The 18,011-nt window shown below is 37.7% G+C and overlaps 1 protein-coding gene across 2 annotated transcripts in view; it reads right to left on the reverse strand.

Annotated features, from left to right (window-relative positions):
• Positions 1 to 18,011, reverse strand: part of rgl1 (ral guanine nucleotide dissociation stimulator-like 1) — a 53,987-nt gene that overhangs the window by 13,043 nt on the left and 22,933 nt on the right. Inside the window, exons 1-5 of one of the 2 annotated variants that reach the window (XM_007245814.4) lie at positions 13,014 to 13,255; positions 5,668 to 5,778; positions 2,598 to 2,806; positions 1,375 to 1,449; positions 122 to 315 (exon numbers count right to left, since the gene is read on the reverse strand). In XM_007245814.4, coding sequence (XP_007245876.3) covers positions 122 to 315; positions 1,375 to 1,449; positions 2,598 to 2,806; positions 5,668 to 5,778; positions 13,014 to 13,058 — 634 coding nt within the window. In that variant the 5' untranslated portion in view covers positions 13,059 to 13,255. Of the gene's footprint in view, positions 1 to 121; positions 316 to 1,374; positions 1,450 to 2,597; positions 2,807 to 5,667; positions 5,779 to 13,013; positions 13,256 to 18,011 lie in introns of those variants that run through there. The other variant, XM_007245813.4, reaches the window with a different exon arrangement.

Consider the following 18,011-nt stretch of genomic DNA (forward strand, 5'->3'; position numbering starts at 1 on the left):
AACAGGAAGAGAGAGTGAGCATAACAGGTAAGCTTTAGCTTAGTTAGGCCAGGGCTGAGAGGAACTGGGTTAAAAGGACAGACAGATAGACAGGCAGACAGACACAGAGAGACAGACTGACCATCAGTGTCGCTCTCCAGGCTGGTCTGGCTCTGCAGCTGCTCCAGCAGGCTCTGTGCCCGGCGCGTGGGCTCTGAGCTGGGCATGGCCTTCTGCAGGAAGTCCAACACCCTGGTCAGGCAGGGGTACGACGGTGGCTCCTGGAAATCCTCAGGGCACTGATCCAACCACGCTCGCAAGATTGACGCTAACGCACTGCAGGGGAGAAAAATAACGAATAATTTGATATAAGAGCTAAAAACAAAAAAGTGCAGTACGAGATTTTAGGCAACAAATCAAAAGATTATAAATTATTTCTTCCAGCAGTAATATAATTTTTACAGAAAAAACTCCAGATCCCATTAGAACAGATGTAGATTAATATAAATACAGTCAAAAAGAGGAAGAAGAAGAAGAAGAGGAAGAAGACGAGGAAGAGGAAGAAGAACTAATCACAAGATTACAAACGATTTCTCTCAGCAGTAATAGAATTTTTACAGAAAAAACTCCAGATCCCATTAGAACAGATGTAGATTAATATAAATACAGTCAAAAAGAGGAAGAAGAAGAGGAAGAAGACGAGGAAGAGGAAGAAGAACTAATCACAAGTGTTGTGTTCAAGATTTCCCTTTGACGCTTCCAGTCAGTGCCCCAGTAGCTGTGCTCAATTTCCTCCTGATTTACTATGATTAAAATTTACCAAACCAGCTGTTGATTTTATAAGAATCTCATGAAGAGAGCTTTTTTATAAAATCAAGACTTTTTGATTAAATGTATTATTTTGTAGTTATTATATTATTAGTGTTTTTCTGAATGAATAAATTGATAGATATACAGCTGTAGGCACAGATATAGAGTTAAAAGAGTGATGGCTTCAGTGAAATTAATATGAAGAGCAAGGGGGACTTATGTAAACTTCTTCAAATATTTCAAATATTTTCCTAATCGCAGTTTAACTGAATGAAATATGATCTGAATCTGTGAGTCACACATTTGCCACAAGTGTTACTTGTAACTTCCTTAGTTTCCTGTTTCCTATAAACTGTCTAGAAACAGTTATGTAAAAATGCTGCCACCGTGCTTTTGAGCGCTTCCCTGGAAAATGACCACGTCACCAACGTTAGGACATTAGGAAATCTATTTACTGTAGCAATACTACAGTGAATGGATCAGTAGTGCTGAAGTGAGCTGATCAGAATTACTACAGTATGAATGTAGTGATCAGTATTGCTGCTGCAGTGTGAGGCGTGTAAAGCAGAATAAAACATCACTCACGTTCTCACAGCTCCTCTGCTTTCTCCTGCTTGAAGAGGACTGCTCTCTCTGTTACAGTCCTCCATGTTCCCGTACCTGTCAGAACACACACGCACACACACCTGAGCCTCAATTTGGAGCACATGTGATTACACTATCTACATTATAGATTATATTATTTAAATAATCAAATATTATTTTTAGTGCATGTATAGCAACATGTTTCAATTATAAAAGTCTAGTTTAGTACATGTAGGAACTCTCAGTCTGACCATTTTTTCCAATGACCGTAGAAAACAGTTACACATTGGTTTCATTCCTCTCTATTCTATAATAAAAGCAAATTACTCAACATTTTAATTTAGTTAAATTTGCATCCAGATTCACTAAACCTGGAGAATTTAAATATTAGCACAGAAAAACTAATTTTGGGAATTACACGCTGCTGGGGATGGGTGGAGCTACACATCATACTGCAACCAGCCAGCAGAGGCACTAGACATTTAAGAGACACTGCACTGTCCATGTTTTTACACAGTCTATGGTTTATTTTCCTATCACAAAAAAATACACCTGAGCACCACCACTCCTTATAATGATTGGACTGTGTACTGGGATGGACACACACACACACACACACAAACATAGACACAGAGCACTGTGTGTTTCTCCTGCTCTACCACACCTAATTTGACTCACTGGGTAATTATAAAGAACTTTATGAGCAGAATCAGCTGTGCTACAGCAGGGAAAACGCCCACAATCAGCATTTATCATGTCTCCAGCATTATGAAGCTCTGCTGTTCTGCTGTTGTATTAGTATCGTTTCTGTTTAGAACAAGAGTCAGGCTAAAACACAGCATTTCTGTAAACAAAAACTAGCTTCCACTGCATCCAATCCATCATCATCATCATCATCATCCTCCGTTTAGAGTGAATGATATGCCACTCTGTGTAATGCAGAGTTTGGACTCATTTGATGTTTATTAATACTTTTTCAGGACATACAGTACTGCACAGAGAATAATCGCATTCTTATAAATCATTTCTCAGCAGCAGTAAATGAGATATAATATGAAATCTCCAGATCCTATTAGAATAGATGCACTTAAACATAAATTAAGTTTAAAAAACAAGGATTTCTCATTCTGAAGAAAGTATTTGGGGTCTTGTGAGCTAGTTTGAAGAACAAAACATGGTTCCAGATTGCAGTTCATCATTACTACACAAACATACACACTTACTTGTCCAGCAGCAGCTCCAGGACGCTCTGGGTGCTGGCGAAGGCCCTGTATGTGGACAGGAAGATGCTGGTGTAGGTGAGGTCATTATCTCCGAATGCTGTCAGTAGCGTCTCCACAAGCCGCTCCAGTGTTCCCGCTCGGATACTTCGGATTTTACACGTCTCCAACTGACTGACCGTGTGACCCGGGGGTAAACGATCACCCTCCGCCTAGAAAGAGAGAAAGAGAGAGGGAGAGGAGAAAAACAGGTTTAAAGGTGCCATATTTACTTTTTCTTTTGTATTCTACTATTTTTTAAAACTATTATTCTATCATTTATTACTCCAACCTTTCAACCTTAACATAAGTTTCAGACAAACGTTTTCGAGGGGTAATTTCTGGCATTTTCTTTCAGGTTCATGGATCTTTAAAATGCTTTAAAGATACAGTTTAGAAATAAATAGTATAATACTTTAATTTTCTTTTACTGTAATCAAGGATATATGGGAAATATGTGGAGTGTGTTATTTTAAGTATCATGACATTCTGGATCATTGACTCTTGTTACAAATCTGATAAAATTTGTGTATTTTTTATGTCTTAGTTAGTGGTGTGCCAAAAGTATTATTATGGCAAAAATACCACAAAATATTGTGATATTATTTTAGGGACATACTGTTCACCCCTATACTAAAGTCATTAAAAAATGAAAACCACTGAATTTAAGAGGCGTCCAAACTTTTGACTGGTACTTTATGTCCAAAAATATGTCCAGATTGCTAACAGAGAGTAGAACTGTGTTCTCTGGAATGATGGTGCTCAGTTCATTATTGAATACAATCAAATCCTAACAGCAATGCACCAAAATTTAGTAGAAAGCCTTTCCTGGACAGCAGAGGCAGTTATCCAATAAAGGCAGAATAAATTCATTTCTAACGGCCTTGATTTCATAAGAAAGCAAGTCCTAAAAATCAGGAATGACACAACTGTCTGCAAGGGAGCGTCACTCAATATCAACATCACTGTGCAGAGCTTAAGTGCTGGGGCAGCAAATACAAATATGTTTATGGTTGTTACAGACTGTTTTTAAAAGATCAATCTTCATACAGGGTGTGTATGTGTGTATTTGTGTGTGTGTGTGTGTGCAGTTTTCCTTTAAGATAAGCTTAGCTTTAGTTTAGATTAGGCCACATGAAACACTGTGCATATCCAGTGTGACATGACTGAGATGAGAAGAGAAGAGAAGAGAGTGTGTGTGTGTGAGCCTCAGAAGTGAAGAAGAGAGAAGAGAGAGAGAGAAAAAAAGAGAGAGTAAAGAGAGAGAGAGAAAGCTTGGTGCTGCTGGCACGCTACAACAGGAAACACTCCAATCTGCTTCTAATCAGAGCACTGCTTTCTCCACCCTCCTCTGCTGCCTCTTAAAACACACATGTACACACACAAAACACACACACATATATACTCACATATACCCAATGCAGTCACCAGGAGAGTAAAAATATATAAATTTAACCGAATGCATATATAAATATATTTTACTTTACTTTATTTACCTCAGTCTTTACACCATATCTCATAATACGAGTGAGTGAGTGAGTGAGTGAGTGAGTGATTCAGGCTGTAAAGTGAGTGGTATTATGTTCTCATGTTGTTTCAGAGGGGTGTTGGTCGTTTTGGGGGGAAAAAGAATCAAAGGTTGAAACAACAGACACACACTACTGTAAAACAGACTGTATAAAAGCAAACCGAACAACGATGGACATCAGTTATTTTTAACGGCTAATTCACCTGCTGATATAAAAGCTTTAAGATATAATTGATTGGAAGTAAAACAAAAACACTCAATAAATCTCAAATCATGTCAAAATAAAAGTTCTTGGCCACATGGAGTATGACAGTTGCGCTAAGTCTTCTCCAGCACATCCCAAAGATTCTCAATGAGGTTAAGGTCTGGACTCTGGGGTGAACTCTCTCAATCCATGTGTTTTTGGACGCTTGCACTTCCATCACACTGGATTCGATGAAGTTGTTGAGGAAGTTGTTCGTTGTGTTGTGAGGGAAACAAAACACATTTTACAATCCAATTTCACCAGCTACAGCGTCCAGACACAGATTAATCTGTACAAATCTGTACAAATGTATCTCTACAAATATATTAGCTTTTCAAACCAGCTCTAAATGTGGTTCAGATCAGGTTGGGGAAAAATCTGATTTTGTGTGTACTCTGAAAGTCCAGACTATCAAAAACTAATCAGGATACAATTTGTCTAGATATGACAGAAATTGGATTTTCTGCTGGCAGTCTGAACACAGCCCAGTCAGTCGGACCCAAATCTGGGCCAAATGTGGGGCTGCAACTAATGATTATTTTAGTAGACGACTAATCTGAAGATTATTTTTATTTTTTCGATTAGTTGATAAATCAACGATTATTTCTCCTATGTCATCCACCTCTGAAAATGATAAAAACAGCTGAGCATGAGATTTAAAAGGCATGGATGTTGTTTAAATGTGGAAAGTACTAATATTTAGTGATTAAATGTGTATTATATCTGTTGTGTTTGGGCACTATTGGAGACACAGACTAAGTTGAGTGTGAACTGTGTGAATGAGCCATTTACCCATCACCCATTGTGCTTCTGTCCTCAGCACTTTGTGTAACGCAATACTATTATTGTTACAAATTAATGATTAGCCAACAACGAAATTTGTAGTTAAGCAATTTAAAAATCGACATTGTTGATTATATCGACTAATCGTTGCAGTTCTAGACAAATGTAGGGGTTCCTAAAAGTGCTGGACCAGAGTTTTTATCTTAGAGTTTTTATAGCTTCTCTTAAATCACGGTTAGATTTAAGCTACATCAGTTTTATAACTTTAGTGCATTTTAACATTTACTGCTCAACTCTTTCTTTAAATCTACAGTAATCATGGTGGAGAATGGTGAAACAGTTCTCTAGTGTTCTCCACGGTTCTCCATGGTTCTTTGAAGCCCTCAGCCACAGCAGTGTGAATGCTCATGCCATTTCCAGAAGCATTAACGCAGTAGGCAAGTGTGTACGTCAACAAAGCACTGAACACATGCTCTTACCCCCAGCCATCGAGCTCCTTTGTTTGCGGCCTGCTGGATCTGGACCCTCTTGAGAGTGACGCTGTAAACGGCGCCCTCCTCCACCTCCTCCCCCCAGTCCTGCACTGAACTCTGCGGGAAGAGAAAAGCAGCGTTACGCCACCACGCTAGCACAGAACACTCGGCATTATGCAACTCGTCTCAGACAAACGGGGGGACAATGGGTCCGTGTTGTGACTGGAAAGAGAGCTGGAGTGAAGTTCAGAGAAGAGCGAGAGAGGGAAGCAGCATGTGTGACAGAACTAGAACAAGAAGTACATACCAAGAAGAGTGAGAGAGAGAGATGGGGGAAAAACTAAAGTGTTATGAATGAAAGACCACAAAAACAGAAACGATAAGATAAGATAAGAAAAAGGGATTCCCCAAAATCACCACCATCAACTAGTGGTTAATCTGACCGTTACCAAATGTTGTTTGGTGATTGGATGACGTTTGAATTTCACTTAACCACATACAAGTCCATTGGGATTAGATTCAGATCAGATAACTCGAATCAAATTCTGAGATGATCAGAGGACAAAAAAAAAAAAGATTGGAAACAGTGAGGGTTAAGATCCTAACTAGGGGTGGGCGATATGGCTCTAAAATAATATCACGATATTTCAGGGTATATTTGCGATAACGATATACTTGGCGATATAGGAAAACAGAAATAATTAATTAATTTCAGTAATATAGTATAATAGTATAACAGTATAATCATAATGTGGCAAAACAAATAATATAGCATAAAATAATATAATGCAGCAAAAAATATTGCAGAATATTAAGTGCATGCATATAAACTGCAAACTAAAACAATTATACAATAAATACACCTAAAGCTTCACAGTAAATAGTAGACTACTTTTAAGACAGAACAGCCCTATTATCACAATATGGATTTTTAATATCATGATATTTCTGTGTCATGATATATTGTATATAACATAATATTGCCCACCCCTAGTCCCAACAGTGGCGGCTTGCCAAAGCTAGGTATTGAACCCAAAACCTTGTAATCAAAAGGCCGATACAGTAACTACAGAGCCACCATTGCCTAATGCAATAATCGCCACTATCACCAACATCAGAACAATTTTAATTTAAGATCTATGGATGTATGTATTCAATGTATTTATTTTCCTACACTGTAAACTAAAGCTTGAGTCATGAAGGAACACATAAGAAATCACGTAATAAACATAAAAGTGTTAAGCAAACCAAAATATAAGGTGCTCTTATCTTGGGAGCTGTTAACTTGTGGTTTCTGAGGCTGGTAACTCTGATGAACTTATCCTGTACAACAGAGGAACTCTTGCTCTTCCTTTCCCAGGGTGGTCTTGATGAGAGCCAGTTTCATCAGAACGTCTTTGATGTTCTTCACGACTGCATTTAAGGAAACTTTTAAAGTTCTTGGAAATTTTCGTGATTGAGTAACCTTCGTCTGTTAAAGTATTTTTTCTTTACTTAGTTGAGAGTTATTGCCATAATATGGATTAGAACAGTGTATACCAGCTCTTCACAACTTTACAACTGATGCTCTCAAACACATTAAGATCCTGACAAGTTCAGCACAGCTGTTAACTGAAAGCCGACTGAGAAAATCCAGCCTGTCGTCTAAGCAAGAGGTGCTACTTTAAATAATCTAAAACACAAAACATATTCTAGTTTTAAAAATTGAATAATTCTGTTGCTTTTCTTCATAGTTTGGAGGATTTGCAGAAAATTTACTGTGCAAAAACTGAACCTAAGGTGTGTCCAAATTTTTACTGTTACTATACAAACAAAGAGAAAACAAAATGGGAAGAAATAATGAAAGAAAAAAAGAAAAATGAAAGTAAAAGGTAGTAAGAGAGTGAGAGAAATAGAAAGGGAGAGTGAGCGAGAGAGACAGAGCGAGAGATACTGTAGTTGTGTGTGTGCGAGGATCTGGGAAAGTCATCAGAATGTAAACACAATCTTCCTGCAGGAAGTGGGGGAATCTGAATTCCCAGCTTACAGAAAAATCCTAGAGCTCAGAGCTGTGTGAGGAAACTCAAACAGTGTGGCCTTAATTACCCCAGCCCTCGGCTTCAGCGCTAACGACTCAGCAGCTCATTATTCCTGCAGAAGATTACTGAACTCTGAGAGCCGATTCTGAGAATATAGATTAAATATAGATGGTTCTGGACTAAATCTCAGAGCCGGTGCTTAGTCAGTACTGGACGTTCTTCTGGCTTATGGTCAATCTGTGTCTAAGAAGACGATAGTACAGTAAGTGCAGACTGCCTTTTAAAGCAGGACCAATCAAGAACGTGCATTTCTTGCTCCTGGGGCCCTCCTACATGAGAGGTAAAAAGAACACACATTTCTGGACAAGCTGAGAGAAACAGAAGCATGTGGACTGAGGTGGTAATACAGGAACATTGTTAAGTGTTATGTATCATATTTCCCATAGTATAAGGAGCACTTAAAATCCTTTAATTTTCCCATATAACCTGGTGTGCCTTATGTTTTAATTCTTACATACAGGTTATAAGGAGCAGTAAAGCCATTCCGCTGAAGTCCAGAGTTATACAGGAGTTTCAGTTTAGTTCTCCAGCATCAAGACTGGAGCAGCATTAGCATTAGCTGCTAAATGCACTAAGCGCTAGCTCTTTCAGTATTCAGATAAGAGTATATTGGCCTGTAGCCTGCTGCTATCCCTGGCTAGCACTGCTGGAGCAGTATTGGCATTAGATGCTAACCACGCTAAGCACTAGCTCTTTCACTGTTCAACGGAGTTGTGTTATGAAGAGCTAGTTCTGTTCGATATTATTGCAAAAACTACTCAACTAAGTGAAGAAAAAATACTTAAAAATATGAAGTCAAAAGTCAAGTCAAAGTGTTTTTTTATTTTCATTTCAGCTATATACAAAGTACACAGTGAAACGAAACAACGTTCCTCCAGGGACCATGGTGCACATAAACACAGTGTAGACAGAACAAAAGTGCAACAGTACAAAAGCGCAGACAGACAATACAACACAATACAGGCAAAGAATAATAAATATAATTATATAATATATATATAATATAATATATAAGGTCAGTCAATCTGAAAAATTTCCATAAACTTTGAAAGTATCCTCCCTCAAGTGCAGTCGCAAAGATGTTTAAAGACGTTATGATGAAACTGGCTCTCATCAGGACCACTCCAGGAAAGAAAGACCAATAGTTTCCTTTGTCCCCTTATCAGATTTAACAGATAAGAGCTACCATATATTTCGGTTTTGTTTAACATTTTTTTACTACATGAATTTACTTATGTTACCTCATGACTGTAGCCTGCGTGTTTATCTTCTTAAAACAAGCTAGGTAGAACGAGCCGCTAGCTAAAATCGCCCTGGCTTACCAGAACACTCAGGGTTCCTCGGTTTAGCACTGTCAGGCGCTAGCGGTTAGCAGCTAATGCTAATGCTCCAGCCTTAGTGCTGGAGAAATTTGGTAATCTAAGTTTACTGTGACTTAGTGCAAAAAATACAGTCAGTAGAGCATCACTATGACCCTGACGCTGATACTTTAAGAAAAATGTTACAACAGTTACATTTACATTTCCAAGCTGACATCATTCAAAACTGATTTGTTGTCTTAATGTGACACAAATCAGATTTTTTCAAGGATGTGTGGTCATGCAAAACCTGATTTTTTTTTATATCAAAACTCACCGCATGTCGCATGTATACACATAACAGTTTACACTTATGAACAACAACAGCATGGTTTTCCAGCAGTGCTTTATAGTTAAGGTGGGGTAAAATATTGTGATTTGATACAATACTGATGTACTGCACTACACTACATTTAACCTTGCAGATCTAATAATGAGCTGAAGTGTTGAATCATGTGATTCAGAACAGAGAAATCATAAAAAGATAAATAAAAAAAACATTCAACATGTTCATCACAGCGGTGAATAATGTCCTGGTTGACTGGATTTATTGCTCGATCAGTGCAGACTGGTGTGTTTGTCTTTGGTGGGAATATGGTTCAGACTGAATCCTATAAACTTCTGATATAAACTACTGGCAGCAGTGATGGAAAAAAACTAAACTGGACACTTTGGGTCAGTTTCCCAGACAGGGATTAAGCCTAGATATAAACTAGCCTATAGTTTCTTTTCAATGGAAAATTCAAATCTCTATTCAGAATGCTGTTTAGTCCAAGACCAGGCAAAATCCCTGTCTGGAAAACTGACCCATATATGTGTTAAGATTTGTGTTATGGACTGCACAAACTAGGAAACTAAAAAACGTGCAGAAAATCTTAAGTCTCTATCCGGACGGGATTAGTTTCTCACTCTTGTAAGGAGACGAAACTCAGAGATGTGAGTCTGGATGGGACTAAAATTACAGGAGGACCACAGCGAGGAGTTCAGCGAAAAACAGTAGATAATTCAGCCTGTAATTTTCTCAGAGGACGTCTGGGAAAAACACACACATGGTCATTCCAGATGGGAATAAAATCACAGAGGACTCCCCATAAAAGAGAAAATTACCCCAGGACCCCCTGAGAAACGAATCCCATCCGGATAGGGCTTTAGTTAGTTTAGTCTTAGTTCAGAATTTTAGAGATTAGTGCGCCTATGTTTTAATAAAAATATTGTTAAAATATATTTTAAATTTGAGGTCACATATCTAAAGACATTGATACGATATATCGCAGTATCAGTATCAATTTGTCCCACCCTAGTGTACAGTAGAGCTGAGTGATATGGCCAAAACATTATGATCATCTTTAAAGATTGTATTACTTTCACGATACAAAAGTGGCAACCCATTCTTAAAAACTACAATTCAAATTTGATCACATTTTTGATTCACATCATCCAAATAAACAGGATTTTTTGTGATGAAATGTGCAGTAGGGATAGTTTTTGTTAATCCTCGATATCTTTATTGCTATTAAAAATAGTGTGTTATTGATTTGATAAGAAAATTAAATACAAAATATGGTCATATTTCCCAGCTCTAGTGTACAGACAAATCTGCACATCATTTCATGGCTGAACTTTTCCCCTGAAACGAAAGCCCTCAGTCAAACTGGGAGTCAGAGAGTCTGAGATTGGAGGGTCAGAAGCTCGGGGTGAAGCCGGCAGCCTGTCTGTCTATCTGTGTGTGTGTGTGTGTGTCTGTGTGTGTTTGTGTGTGTGTGTGTGTTTGCTGGCTGTTTCCTGTACAGTGCTGGCCGATAAATCTTTGGCTCAACAAGTCATGCAGACCTCACCGCAAAACAATGGCAGGAGGTCAGTGAGCTCAGGGCTGGACCCTGCTGAGTCCACACTCTACTCACTGCAGCCGCCTCTCTACCACCAATACATGTTTCCACAAGTGGTTTTACGTCCCAGCCAGCGTCATCCCTCAAACAGAGGAGGGTAGGAGTACAACTACAGACAATAATAATATTTTTATTACTAATATACACAACAAAATATATTATTATTATTAGTAGTAGCAGCAGCAGTAGTAGTAATGTCAGTGTTATAGCTTTAATGATCATAGATGCTTTTCCAGGTCATTAATAAACCAGATCATTAATTGAAACTTGTGTTTGTATTTTTCGATTAGTTGTGTACATTCCACCAACTTGTTGTATGGTCACTAATAAACTAATATGAATTTAATATGAATTTAAATCTGAATCTAAATGTATTTTGAATGTGCTTTTACCACACAATATACCAATTTATCACAAATTAATTATTTAAAGCAAATTAACATATTAAATTAACTTATTTAAAACTGTTATTAACATTACTTTTATTTTAATTTATATTCAAGTTTCAAGACTTTCATTTAAAATGTTTCATTTAAAAAAGGTTTGTCTTAATTCATTACCATACATTTCTTAACAGTAAACTGTATCACCTTGTTTTATTTTGCTTCATCCCGACACTTTAATTAATCTTTTATTGGTGCAATTATTATAATAATGTACAGCAATACTGTATTAATTGTAGATTTTTAAGTGTATATAAATTATGTACATTTTGATGATAAACTAATAAAAAACAAAATAACATAATATATATTTGTTAGTAATGTATTTACTTATGTGTATATTACTTAGGTGTATATTGTTATAGGTTGTTTATATTATAATTCTCATTACTGTTGCTGTTGTTGAGTTATTGTTTATTGTGTTTATAATGCAATTGACAAACAATTACAACTAGTCCAGAACTAATTCCCTAACCTACTTTCTTTACAAAGTAAAGAAATGTAAGTAAGCTATTGTCTTACACTTGCTATATATTTACCTACTAAATGCATATTTTATGGGTATAAATATTGTAGCATTGTACAGCAAATTAGTACATTAGTACTATTTTATATGTGTATATAAATTGTGGACATTTTGATGATAATAATAAACTAATAAAAAAACTTAATATACACTTATAAGTAACGTATTGACTTATTGTTTATTTATGTTACAATATAGTTATCATTATTGTTGCTGTGTTGTTTTATACATGTGCTAAATATTTAAGAGCCCAAAATTGTTTTTTAATCACAAAAAGTATAACTAGTCCAGAACTAATCTCCTAACCTACTTTCTTCACAAAATAAAGCCACAAGCTCTAGCAAATCTTTGAGAAATGTCCAGCAGCCCAGTAAAGCCTGTAAAGCTCAGCAGGCCACAATAACAGAAACCAGCCTGCTGAATAATAATAATAATCTGCCTGCTTTTGGGTCCAGCTGGACCAGACAGACCCTGATGGGCTTTTGGATACTTAACCATTTAAACCATTGAAACCATTTAAACAATCCAATAAATGCCCAGCTAGATCAGCACTGTTGGGCTTCTGCCCAAACCCACAACCACAGAAGCAGCAAACCGGAGTTTTCCACTCAAAAAAAAAATCCGCACACTGTCCAAACACTTACTTCTCTGTGAGAAAGTGAGCTGGAGCTTTGTTTTTGTCCTCAAGCTGCTTCTCTAAACGCAGACTGCAGCTCCACAGGACAGAACTAAAGAGTTAAAGTAACGGAACTCTCACTAATTTACACTATAAACTAAGTACAGGCAGCTCACCTCCTCACAAACAATCCCCAACCATTACCATCACAATTAACTTACCGCTTTAAATTAGCTAACATGCTAACCTAACCTAACAAAGTTAAACCTAAAGCTCTGAGTGTTCCAGCCCCCAGCCCCCCACCAACTCCAGCAGCCTTTTCTCTTTATCCGCTACTTTTCCCTCTCCCTCCCTCCTTTCCTCTCCCCCTCTCCCTCTCTCCGCCACAAAGCCAACAGTTTAGAGTCTCAAAAACAGAAGAAAAAAGGAGAAAACGCATTTTTACCATTTTACTTTTCCAGGCGAATTTCATGGTGAGGCTCTCTCGCATGATCCGGCAGCATGAGAGCGAGGCTGCGGTCCGGAGCTTCAAACCCAGATAATAAAAACCCCTCCGGATCCGAACTTCTTCAGTCAGTTACAGCTGCTCTGCTGCTCCGCTCAGACCCAGCTTTCCCCTTTTCATCCACTCACACACACTCACCCTCCCTCTCACACACACACTGCCCGGCTCTGCTGCTGCTCCTCCTCCTTCCTCCAGGCTTCCCCCGCTCGGCTCCCTATTCGACTCTCTGCTCGGCTCCCTCAGTGACTCAGTGATTCTGCGAGTCAGTGCGCTCAGAGCCCCGCCCACATAAACACAGCTAATAAACACAAGTATAAACTTAAAATAAATAAATAAATAAATAAATAAATAAATAAGTGCAGATATATAATTGTATAGATAAATAAATAAAAAAATATAATAAATATATTCTGTCACGAAAAAGTACACACTTCAAATAATATCAGGAATCCATGTACCATGAACCTTTATTTGGGGCTGTTTATGCATTTATTTATTTATTCATTCATTTATATATTCATTTACTTATATGATCGATTGATGTATTTCTGCATTTGTTTTTTTTATTATTTTATTTATTTAAACATTTATTTGTTTTTGTTTTTTTTTTGTTTCCACATTTCCACATTTTTGTCATGTTTATACTTATTTATCTATTTCCATTTTTTTATTTCATTATTTGATGAGATGCCAGAACGAAAACAAGTTGAAATAAAAAGGAGGCTATTTTAAAAATCTAGAAGTAGTAGAAGATTCAGATAATTTTAAAATGTTTTGTATTAAATCATCCAAATTATGAAGAAAAACGTTTGGAATCTGGAATATGTTTTATATTTTAGATTCTTCAAATCAGCACCTCTTGTTTAGATAGAGACAGCTCAGTCAGCTTTATGAGGTAGAGTCACCTGGAATTCAGGCTTTTAGTTAACAGCTGTGCTGAACTCGTCAAGAGTTAATTACCTGAATTTCTTGCCTCTTAATGTGTTTGTTAATCAGAGTTACCAGCCTTAGAAACTGTCAGTTAACAGCACTCCAGATAAAAGCACCTAAATGCTTTAAAGAGTATTTCGGTTTGTTTAACACTTTTAAGTTACTACATTATTGTACATGACTATTGACTATATTGAATAAGAAAGCGTGTCTACAATTTTGACTGGTATGCTATATATATATATATATATATATATATATATATATATATATATATATATATATATATATATATATATATATATATATATATATATATATATTTTATTCTGTGTAACTCTGCCTTTAGAGTACCTAAGCACTTATTACTACATTCATACATTCAGGCATCTTTTTAAGGATCTACATCAATTAGTAAACAAACAATCATTAACTCCTAACACCTTTATAATGACTATTGGTTATATTATGTCAACATTATCAACTGTAAAGCAAACGGAGCTCCCAGCAGGCTCACCGTTTACTGCCTGTCAGTTACAGATGGTATCTGAAAAAAGGCTGTAAATGAAAGAAAGGCTACACACTCTCACACACACACAGCAACACTATAGAAATACACAATAGAAACTAAAAGAAAGGGGAATACCGCTTTTGCTGGTCCGTACGTGTGAGATGTGTGTGTGTTTGGTGTAAACGTAAGAGTCGAATTGTGTTTACGTGTTTGTTAGACTGCACTCACACAATGTGAGGAAGGCTGACGCTGCGTCTAATTGTTTGGAGGGGCTCAGCTCTGAGTGGATTCAGGACATGACGTCTTGGTTTTTTAAATTCATTCTTGTTTGTTTAGACGTGTTGGAAAAGCCTGGCTGGACAATGAATGGAATATGTTAGCTGCAAGCACGTACATACAAGACATGACGTGAGGTAGAGGAGGATGATAGCAAAAATTTCTCAGTGTAACTGAGCTCTACTAAGGTATGAGTAGACTGATAAATCACTGTTTTGTTCAGTTATTTATCTTAATGTTACTGAACTCTACTAAAGCATGAGTAGACTGATAAATCACTGTTTTGATTAGTTATATATCTCAGAGTTTTTGATCCCTACTAAAGCCTGAGTAGACTGATAAATCACTGTTTTGATTAGTTATATATCTCCGAGTTACATATCCCTACTAAAGCCTGAGTAGACTGATAAATCACTGTTTTGATTGGTTATATATCTCCGAGTTACATATCCCTACTAAAGCCTAAGTAGACTGATAAATCACTGTGCTGATCAGTTGTATATCTTAGTGTTACTGAGCTCCGCTAAAGCCTTAGTAGACTGATAAATCACTGTGCTGATCAGTTATATATCTTAGTGTTACTGAGCTCTACTAAAGCCTGAGCAGACTGATAAATCACTGTTTTGATCAGGTATTTATATCAATGTTACGGAGCTCTACTAAAGCATGAGTAGACTGATAAATCATGGTTTGAATGAGTTATTTTTCTCAGTGTTTCTGAGCTCTTCTAAAGCCTGAGTAGACTAATAAATCACATTTTTTTTGTTCAGTTATTTATCTCAATGTTGCATGCACAGTCAGTAGACTGTGGGTCAGGCTCAACATAAATTTACAATATACGTGTGTGTGTGTGTGTGTATGTTTTTAAAACTCTCTCACTTGACCTCACATCACCCACGTCATCACCCAGCACCCTTTAGATCACACACATAGTCATGACGTCTGGACTGGACCTGTCTCTACTTTTGATAGTGTGTGTGTGTGTGTGTGTGTGTGTGTGTGGGTTAGTGTGGGTCAGTGCAGAACAACCCCGCCCAAGCAGTAGGGGGCAGAGTGGAGGTCAGGGAAGCACAGGGAAAGCCTTCTGTGTGTGTGTGTGTGTGTGTGTGTGTGTGTGTGTGTGTGTGTGTCGTCCTGGCTGTGCTCCAGTTCCCAGGCTGATGCTCTACTGGCCTCTGGCAGTCTGGACCCCAAACCCCACTGCCAACCCCCAACAAAACACACACACACACACATACACACTAACCACACACAGCATGAGAGATGCTCATGCTGAAACATACAGTACAGTACTTACAGATCTGATCTACAGTCCTTCAGCACAGAGGGACTTTCTGTGTGTGTGTGTGTGTGTGTGTGTGTGTGTGTGTTTGTGAGAGAGAGAGAGAGAGTGATAGACAGCGAGAGTGAAAGTGAGTGTGAGAGTGAGAGTGAGCGAGAGCGAGTGGGAAAGGTCGTGACCCCGGGGCCCCAGTGGGGACAGCTGCTCTCGCACTGATCTGAGTGATGTCATTACTCTACGCAAACACACGGCCTGGAGAAATGTCAAGTGCTCCTGTAACAACACACACACACACAAACACACACACACACACGCAGCAATCTCACCGAAGACAAGCTGGAGATGATTGGTGAGGTTGTGTGAAGGAGCAGCTGCAGCGGTTCAAAGAGTACAAATGAACTGCAATAAAACAATCCAGCAAAATTGTTGTTATATAATAATATTATAATAAAGTATAATATTACACATTTACTCATTTTAAGCAATTATTATGCACCAATTTTACATTAAAACAGCAGCTTAGTAATGAAGCAGTAATTGTAGTCATTCCAATGGGGGGGGGGGGGGTCTTAGGGAGTTTAGAGAGCCTCTGTTTAAATAAAATATTGATGTTTGATTCCACATATTGATAATGTATCACATACAAAAATTATACGATATTTCACTATATCAATATTCTGTCCGACCACTAATAATAAATGCCCACTCAATTTCAGAAATGGAATAATAACCCATCATATCTGGCACCCACAATCCAGCAAAATTGTTGTAAATTTATTAGTAGTATATATAAAATTTACATTTATTTACATTTATGTCATTTAGCTAATGCTCTCATACAGAGTGACTTACAAGGTTATTTCTATTACTATTACAGAGGTGGACCAATCTAGTGTTAGGATTCATTCAGTCACCCAGGCCAGGACCTGAACTGCAGTCTCACACACAATGTGGTGGTTAGCTCACTGGAAGGTAGTGGTGTTATCCACTGTGCCACACCAATCACAATCATATAGGTATACTATTACAAACTTACTCGTTTTAAGCAACATTACCATACAGGTATTTCACAGTCAAATCTAAAATGAAAAGGCTAATTGTAAAAAGAAAAAGAAAAGTTTCACTTTAGCCTTTCCTTTTCGTGATAAACTCTATAATAAATGTCAAAAATAAAATCAAAACGCAATGGTATCATTTTTATTTATTAGTGCTTGCAATGGATTACCTCCCATAGTTATGTTCTCCTGGTTTTTATTGACGTAATCAATCTTGGAACATTGATTTTAGTCTGGACTTCTCCACGTTTGCCTATCATTTTGACATAACATCCAAGGCAACACACACTTTTTTGTTTTTGAAGTAGCCCTAAAACTCACCCCCACCACCCCTGAATTTTCATCTACGACTGGATTTTCAAACAAGCCCAATTTGGCGTGAAAGCCGCAAACCTGGCAATTCTGACCTCAGCCCACACGATTCTTCAGATTCACTTCAGATGCTGCTTCTTTTTTCTCTGAGCTCGTCAACAAGATAACACCTCACAACATATGCAGGCAGGATTTCTACAGGTGTGGGTCCCATGACATTTGGCATATCGGTGCCGAGCTCTTGTTGTTGAGAAATATAACATTTTGTCTACATTTTCATGATTAATTTTACATTTTTTTTTAGCAAAACAGTGAAAGACAGTGAAGGACCTGCAGAATCAGAGTGACTCACGTCCAGCTAAAGTCTAGTTTTTTGCTGTGTGATTCACGGCTGTTTAGTTTGGAGGTTTTGAGGGAGTTTCCTGCAGCAGTCTGCATTCGTAAACAGTTCAGACAATTTTTAGACACACACACACACACACACACACACACGTACACACACACACACTCTCTCTCTCTCTAAAAGCCTATGCCCAGAGAGTGACGGTGACGCCTGGGCCTGGACTCTGCTG

Source organism: Astyanax mexicanus, chromosome 12, assembly GCF_023375975.1.
Source record: "Astyanax mexicanus isolate ESR-SI-001 chromosome 12, AstMex3_surface, whole genome shotgun sequence".
NCBI lineage: Eukaryota > Metazoa > Chordata > Actinopteri > Characiformes > Acestrorhamphidae > Astyanax > Astyanax mexicanus.